Here is an 8,417-nt window from a genome sequence, read left to right as displayed (position 1 = left end):
GTTCTACTGAAAATAAATAAAAACCTTTATAAATTATGAATTTTCGTACTACTGAATACAAAGAATGATACGTAATCGTTCTAATGAAATCAGGGCAAGTGATAGTTGGTTAATTTTTCACATACTAATTATGTTGACGCAGGTACCAATGACAAAGAGAATACTCCAATGGGGAGTATAACACAAAACTCATCTATCACAAACGTTTCACCTCTGCCCAGTATAAATCCTTTTAGGACACCCTTTCAGAATGTTACGAATCAAGTATTTCGACCCATTATTCCACGACCATCAGAGTCTAATCCGTCAAAAATCGTTGAAAATACATCGACACATACTGTCCCATTAAGTTGTGTTTTTCAAAGTTTTAAAGATGGACTAACACATCAAGCTAGAGCTGCGCGAAAGAAAATACTGAATAACAAAAGAACAATACGGCTTACTACCTCAAATAGAGGTTAGTCTCCTAACGCTTTCATTTTCCCCACGTTTATTCTTATTAATCTATTGAGAAAAAAACATTTCTGAAAAATTCATTTTCATTACATTCCACAGTTACCAGGATTTTCAAGCCAACCAAGGCATCAGTTGTACCACCTCCAGGTATAAGTTTCTTTTCAAAGCAAGAGTTACAAGGCTTTTTAAAGAATTACTGGAAGAACCCTTTGTGAAAATTAGCTTACTTATTTCTCTGTTCATTCTACTTATGTCTGTAGGTCCCTATAATTCAACGCAAAGTTCACCTACTCTTGCAAATTTGAGTGGTTCTGGAATCAACATGCACCCATCGAGTAATAGCATTGTTTACTAATTACTGCATATTATATAAGTAGCGCTTATATAGTATGATCGTATACAAATAGTAAAGAAAATAGTAATTAATTTATAGGTCAGCACAAGTTTCATATAACAAAAAAATGTCATCCGTTTAGGTACAATTGGTAATCAAGAAACCATATCCCAGAGTACCAGCATTTCCTTGAGGAAACGAAAGACACTTGGATCACCTCCATCGGTGAATTCAAAGACAAGATAAAAGGAAGGTAACAACGGGTTTTAAATAATGTTTTTCGTTTGAGGTGTTCTATGCTACTATTTCAAAAGTGCGACTAAACTTAAACAAATTTTAACAGCAAGACAAGGTCCCAACATGACACGACAAACAAATCTGACTCTTCCAGCAGTGTCTGTAGCAGATGCACCTCCTGAAGGTAATTTTTTAGATATTTTTAATCGTACTAATATGATGTCTACTGAAAAGTAAAAATTAATATTATACCTATTTCATGAATTTATTTGCGCTAGACCTTTGTTTATATGTGTAAATTAATCTTTTTCAGCTACTCAAAGTCCATTCCAACAAACCAAAACTAATGAATTCATTCCTCCAGCAAGGTTCATCGTCGAGGACCATCCTGAAGGTAAAATGTCTATTCCATCTGTACATAGACAATAAATTATATTCATGGATCATATATTTTGACTTTGTAGTACGCTTTTTCACGCAGCTTACAATGATCGATATGAAATGGAAAGTGAGTCTGAAAATGAAAATGAAGATGAGGAGAATCAGACTTACACTACCTATCCAGCTGGAGAGTCTTTTATAAACCCATCACCACAACATATCCCACAACAAACTAATAATACAGTTACTTCGCCTATTATCATCGGGATACAAAAAAATGGTGATGAGCTGAAAATTACTACAATGTTTCTTACAAAAAAATAACCACATATTAGTTTATTTTTTTTAATGAAGATATTTTCTTACACAGGTTACTACGACGACGGAGATCTAGGTTGGAATTGTACGTTTTGTCAAGCATATATGTGGTATGGTGAAAGAATTGGAAAACGCCGGCGTAGTTCCAATCCTGTCTTCACAATGTGTTGTAAAGGTGGTAAAGTTGTGCTTCCTCGGCTCGCGAATCCTCCAATGGAGTTAATGACTTTGTTATGCAAAGGAGACGAGTTAAGCAAACATTATCGAGAGTTCATACGAGCTTACAATATGATGTTCTCTTTCACATCTCTTGGGGGGAGGGGGGGAAGATAGATCATTCTATTAACAATGGTCGTGGACCATTTGTTTTCCGATTGTCTGGTGAGAACTATCATCGTATTGGTGATATAGTTCCCGAGCCTGGACAAGCTCCGAAATTTTCCCAGCTCTATGTCATTGATACTTTAAATGAGATAAAAAATAGACTTGACGCTTATGCCGGGTAATTTTCTTCATTATATGAATTTACTATGATTATATTGTACAGACTGTAGTATGGTCGACGTTTTGTTAACTTATATTAAAAATTAAAAAAAAACTTTGCAGGTCTGACAGAGCTGCTGCTAAGAAACTAAGAGAACCACTTGTTCTTCTTCTGAAGAATATGTTAGATCAGTGTAACCCTCATGTCAAGGATTTTAGGTCTGCAAGAGACAGATTCGACGTGGAAGAATCAACAGGTTATAGGATGAGATTGATTGAAAGTCGACAATCTGATGGACGGACCCATAATCTGCCGACTGCAAATGTGGAGGCTGCTTTGATACCTGGAGATTTTGTTTTAAATATGGAGACACGAGATATTGTTCTAGAGAGTACAAGTGGAAAGTTGCAAGGGATAAGTGAATTACATCCGGCGTATTTGCCTCTGCAATATCCACTATTGTTTCCATATGGAGAGGATGGCTTTCGATTAAATATTCCTATTGGTTTTGAAGAAAGCACTGTGAGAAAACGCAAGAATGTAACTATGCGTGAGTACTTTGCATTTCGGATTTTAGAGAGGAGGTGGGAAGCACCTACAATTACAAGATCAGGCATGATTGTTTCATCAGTTCCTTGTGGACGCTTACACAATGATAGAATCGAGTAAACTGCGTTACTTATGGCTGAATCAGAAAAAGCTCCGGTCAAGTAGTTACACTGCAATCCAGAAAGCAGCTACAAGAGCTGGAGCTAAGATGGCTGAGCAAGGGAGCCGAATTTTCATTCCAGCACCGAGGGAAAAAGGTATATGAAGCAGCACTACTATAATGCCATAGCTCTGTGCAAATACCATGGATTTCCCGATATTTTCATCACTTTTACGTGCAATCCAAAATGGCCTGAAGTTACAAGGTATCCGAAAAATATAACCTGACCACCGAAGACAGACCAGAAATATTGTGTAGAGTTTTCAAGATGAAACTCGATAATCTTATCGGCGAGTTGACTAAAAAGAACGGCTCCTTATTTGGGCCTGTTGCTGCAGGTAAATCTCCTTTACATGTTGCTTATATTAATTGTTTAAGCAAAACAACTAATCTAGATAGTATTTTGTTTGTAAAAATTTTCTCTATATTTTATTTTTTATTTTGTCAGTAATGTACACGATTGAGTTTCAGAAACAAGGAATGCCACACGCTCATATTCTTGTCTTCATGGAAAAAGGATCAAAATTTCCAACAGCCGATGATATAGATAAGATTATTTCCGCTGAAATACCAGACAAGACAGTAGATCCAGACCTGTATGTAATCGTTGGGGATTGTATGATGCATGGTCCTTGCGGTGCAGCAAAGAAGGATAATGTATGTATGGTTAACGGTAAATGTTCTAAGATGTTTCTGAAACCTCTCAACATCAGGACATCGATTGACGCAAATGGATTTCCAGCTTACATGCGTCGGATTGATGGTAGGTTCATTGAGAAAAATGGAATCAGAGTAGACAATGGATTTGTTGTACCATACAACAGAGACCTCATGCTTCGTTATCGCGCGCATATGAATGTCAAGTGGTGCGTCCAAACACAAGCTGTTAAGTATCTTTTCAAATATATCCCTAAGGGACCTGATTATGCCTCAGCTGCAATGGATAAAGAAGATGAAGATGGCGTCATTGACGAAATCAAAACATATTACGACTGCAGGTATTATTATATTTAAACCAATTCGTGTTAGTATCTACAAATTACTAAATTCTATAAATTTATAACAATATATTAAAAATTCAGTAGAAACTCTATAAGCAATTCATCAATCATAGAAGATCAATAAATTAATACTAATTAGAATATTGAACTTTATACATTAACTTCATTTCTCCAATCCAAGTTTGGGCAAATGTAAGATATCAGATAATACGAAAAAAATAATAAGATAATAAAGGAAAGTCGTCAAGTTAGTTAAATATATGGTCACACTGAAGTTCTAAGTCAATAATATCATATACTATCTTCGTTGGATGTTATAATATACAATTTTTTTCCACATTTTTTACTATATGTGGACCGTATATATCATATTTATTATCATTTATAATTTATTAATAATAGATATAAAACAAAATTTGTATTCTACGCTATGTCTTTGCAAAGGAAACGAAAATACATCAATAAGCTATTACTATTATTACAAATATATATGTATAAGCTTTAAAAAATATATAATATCATAAATGAAATTTATATAACTCATTTGTTTACAATAAAATAAATACATTATTAACAAATAGAGTTTATCTGTCTTTTACATTTTTAGGTCTACGTTCATCTTTACTAATTTATGTTTTTGTATTTCTTAATTAGATATATTACTGCATGCGAGTCGCCGTGGCGGATTCTTGCTTTTCCTACACATTTTCGTACTACTTCTGTGGAGAAACTTGGCTTTCATTTTCCGGATCAGGAACTGGTATTCTCAACAAAAAGACTGTCAACCAATCCATGTTTTTGGCCTGGTTCATAGCAAACAGAAAATACGCAGAGGCAAGAGAGTTGACATATGCCGAATTTCCAACAAAATTTGTTTAGAAATCAGGTACGAGAGAATGGGTACCACGGAAACGAGGCTTTGCGATAGGGAGGATTGCGCATATTCAGCCATCAGGTGATGAGCTATATTTCTTAAGAGTATTGCTAAATTGGGTAAGAGGGCCGACATCATACGAGGATATAAGAACAGTTGATGGTGTTTTATATCCTACATACGAAGATGCTTGCTATGCGTTGGGATTGATGGATGATGACAAGGAATTCATAGAAGCTATCAAAGATGCCAGTGACTGTAGTTCTGCCACGCATGCCAGGAAGCTTTTTGCGAGAATGTTGGTTTCCAAATCTTTGTCTCAGCCTCATTTTGTGTGGGAAGTTACTTGGGAGTATCTTACCGACGATATTCTTTACAAGAAGCGGCGAGAAACTGGACGACCTGGTGAGTTTTGTCTAATTAAATTTTTTTTATTGTAAGAATGTCTATGTTAATTTCATAAAATTATCAAACTTGCAGATATGAACTTGACCATAGAGCAGATCAAAAATATTGCTCTTACTGAGATCAAAAATTATTTGCTCAGCAATGGTCGTAGCCTCAAGAAATGGCCCCACATGCCAAAGCCAGAAGATTTTGGCTCTTACAACGGCAATCGCCTTATAGATGATGAGCTTAAATATGTTGTGGAAGATCAGCTAAAGGAAAATGAAAGACTTATGGCGATGATAACAGATGAGCATAGAGGGGTATACGAACAGATTCTGGATGCAGTTTTAAATGATAGCGGTGGAGTGTTCTTTCTTTATGGTTATGGAGGCACAGGAAAAACCTTCGTATACAGAGCACTCTCACCAGCGATCCGATCTAGAGGTATGATTGTTCTAAATACCGCATCAAGTGGAATTGCAGCATTGTTGTTGGAAGGAGGTAGAACCGCACATTCCAGATTTGGTATTCCGATAGATGCAGACAATTTCAGTACTTGCAAGAAAATGGAGCCAGGATCAGATCGTGCAGAATTAGTTAACGTGGCAAAGTTAATTGTATGGGATGAGGTGCCTATGATGAGCAGACACTGTTTCGAGACGTTGGATCGCACAATGCGTGATATTATAAGATCTTCTGAAGACAAACCTTTTGGGGGTAAAGTTGTTGTTTTCGGTGGAGATTTCAGATAGATTTTACCGGTTATACCTGGAGGTGGTAGAGCAGAGACTGTTTTGGCGGCTCTGAATTCGTCATATCTTTGGGAGCACTGCAAAGTTTTGAAGCTAACAAAAAACATAAGATTGCTGGCTGGTCTTACTGATGATGCAGCAAAAGAGCTTCAATCCTTCTCAAACTGGATTTTGGATATTGGATATGGAAAAATAAATTTGCCTAACGACGGTCAAGTTGAGATTGACATCCTTTCTGATTTGCTGATACAAAATAGTGGAGAAGATCCTATTGAGACTATATGGCAAAAGAGGTTTATGGACAAGCTTTTCAAACCTCGACAGATAAGGATTTGTATAGACATCGAGCCATTCTTACTCCCACAAATGATGAAGTGGATAAAATAAATGATTACATGCTTTCGCAGTTGCCAGGTAACATGTTTTATCACTTATTCTTATGTTCAACTAACTTTTTACATATCACTAAACAAAAGGATTTACATATGCTTTCAGGAGAAGAGAAGGTTTACCTTAGCTCTGACAGTATTATCCCATCCGATGTTGACATAGAAGAAAATGCAGTATCTCCTGCAGAGTTTTTGAACAGTGTTAAAGTGGCTGGACTGCCTAGACATTGTTTGAAGCTCAAGGTTGGTGCTCCTATCATGTGTCTTCGTAACATGGATGTTGCAGATGGCTTATGTAATGGTACTAGGCTAATTGTTACTCAGTTACTGCTCCATGTGATAGAAGGTAGAATTATAACCAGAAACAAAATTGCTGGACATCCGGTTTGGATCCCTAGAATGTTTGTCACACCACCTGACCCAAATTTTCCCTTCAGAATGCGTCGAAGACAGTTTCCAGTTACTTTGGCTTTCGCGATGACCATCAACAAAAGTCAAGGTCAAACACTGGAAAGTGTTGGGTTGTTTCTGCCTAGGCCAGTGTTCTCTTATGGGCAGCTCTACGTTGCACTTTCAAGAGTTAAGTCAAGATCTGGATTAAAAATTCTAATAACTGGTAAAGAAGGGAAAACGCAGACAAAAACATTGAATGTTGTCTACAAACAAGTTTTTCAGAATATTCCATAGTCACGGTACGTAATTTTAATCTACTTTCTTTTCAAATACAAATTTTTAAGTATATAAACTGTTACAATTATTTATTTTTTGTATTTGCCAGATGGGTAGTGATGAGTTAGGAGACCGATTGTATTCAGGAGCATCCCGTTTTCTGACTACTTAGTGTCATGACGGTATGTCAATTTAATATTATTTCATATTAATTTTTATTTAGAAACTTATAAATCTATCAAATAATGTTAACCCGTCAAATTGCTTACAAAATTTATTTAATTTTTTCAGGTTTCTAATTGATTTTGCTTTATTTTTCGACAATTGTACTTCATAATTTATATTGTTTATGGATAATATTTTGATTTTGATTTTTATTATATTTTCTTTTATACATTGCATAGTTTTAGAAGTATCAGATTTACTGAAATTAATTTTTTTCAGGTTTCTAATTGATTTTGCTTTATTTTTTGACAATTGTATTTCATAATTTATATTGTTTATGGATAATATTTTGATTTTGATTTTTATTATATTTTCTTTTAATATGTCTACATAAATTTTTTTTATTATTAATGGAAAAATAATACTATTCACCAACATTAAAGAATTACGACACATATACAATACATTTCTAATTAATGATAATATAAAATCTGATACTTCTAAAACTACACACTATTTATTCCATATTTTGAATGAAAGTTTCTTCGTAAACACACAAATTATTTTGGGACGTTGCAATTATACATACACACAATATCTGTCTCTTCATACTGAAGTTACTTTGTTCCCTCTCGTCCATCTCAAATATTGAGTACCAGCTTTTTCCCATGGCTGATGAATTCTCCCAAATACGGTGGTATTATATTATAAAATCCGTTACCTCTAAAACTATATAAGATTTAGTCCATATTTTGGATTTTCTTATACCCGCACAGGGTGCGGGTGCGGGCCGGTCACCTAGTTCATATTTAAAAGAAGACAATTTTGAATAAAAGTATGCTATCAAATGACCAAATGACCATAAAGAAACGACACATAAAAATGCAAAAAAAAAAAAAAAAAAATACCCATCATTTAATCTTGCGGTTATAGCGTTTGCAAGTGCAAAGGAAATATAGACCAGAGACTGCATTTTGAATAAGAATTGTGGTTTCCAAACAGTTAAGATGGAGAGATTGGCGAGAGAAAAATTATGGGAATATTACCATGCACATGATTGTTTCCAACCCTTTCAGCTCATCACACAAATGAGGAAGAATATTTATTCCCTAAGAGCAAAAAGAAAAGAAAACATAACGAGCTACAACTTTTTGAAATTATGGTAAGTAGTATTGAACAATAGCTAAGAAACCAAGTACAGTCCCAAAATCGTACCCGAACGCAAGCAACAGTAAGACACAACCAAATCTATCATAAA

The 8,417-nt window shown here is 35.0% G+C and overlaps 1 protein-coding gene across 1 annotated transcript; it reads left to right on the top strand.

Annotated features, from left to right (window-relative positions):
• Positions 1 to 1,150: 1,150 nt before the first annotated feature.
• LOC111207987 lies at positions 1,151 to 5,936 on the top strand. The gene is made up of 11 exons (XM_048764085.1): positions 1,151 to 1,211; positions 1,341 to 1,421; positions 1,509 to 1,688; positions 1,779 to 1,811; positions 2,138 to 2,228; positions 2,333 to 2,750; positions 2,905 to 3,016; positions 3,368 to 3,917; positions 4,575 to 4,680; positions 4,800 to 5,199; positions 5,275 to 5,936. The coding sequence occupies exons 1-11, from the start codon at positions 1,151 to 1,153 to the stop codon at positions 5,934 to 5,936; spliced, it is 2,694 nt and encodes an 897-aa protein (XP_048620042.1).
• Positions 5,937 to 8,417: the final 2,481 nt, after the last annotated feature.

The sequence above is a fragment of the Brassica napus genome, chromosome C7 (genome assembly GCF_020379485.1).
Source record: "Brassica napus cultivar Da-Ae chromosome C7, Da-Ae, whole genome shotgun sequence".
NCBI classification, from domain to species: Eukaryota; Viridiplantae; Streptophyta; class Magnoliopsida; order Brassicales; family Brassicaceae; genus Brassica; species Brassica napus.
Note: the sequence above shows the minus strand (reverse complement) of the source record. Positions and strands in the feature narration are given on the sequence as shown.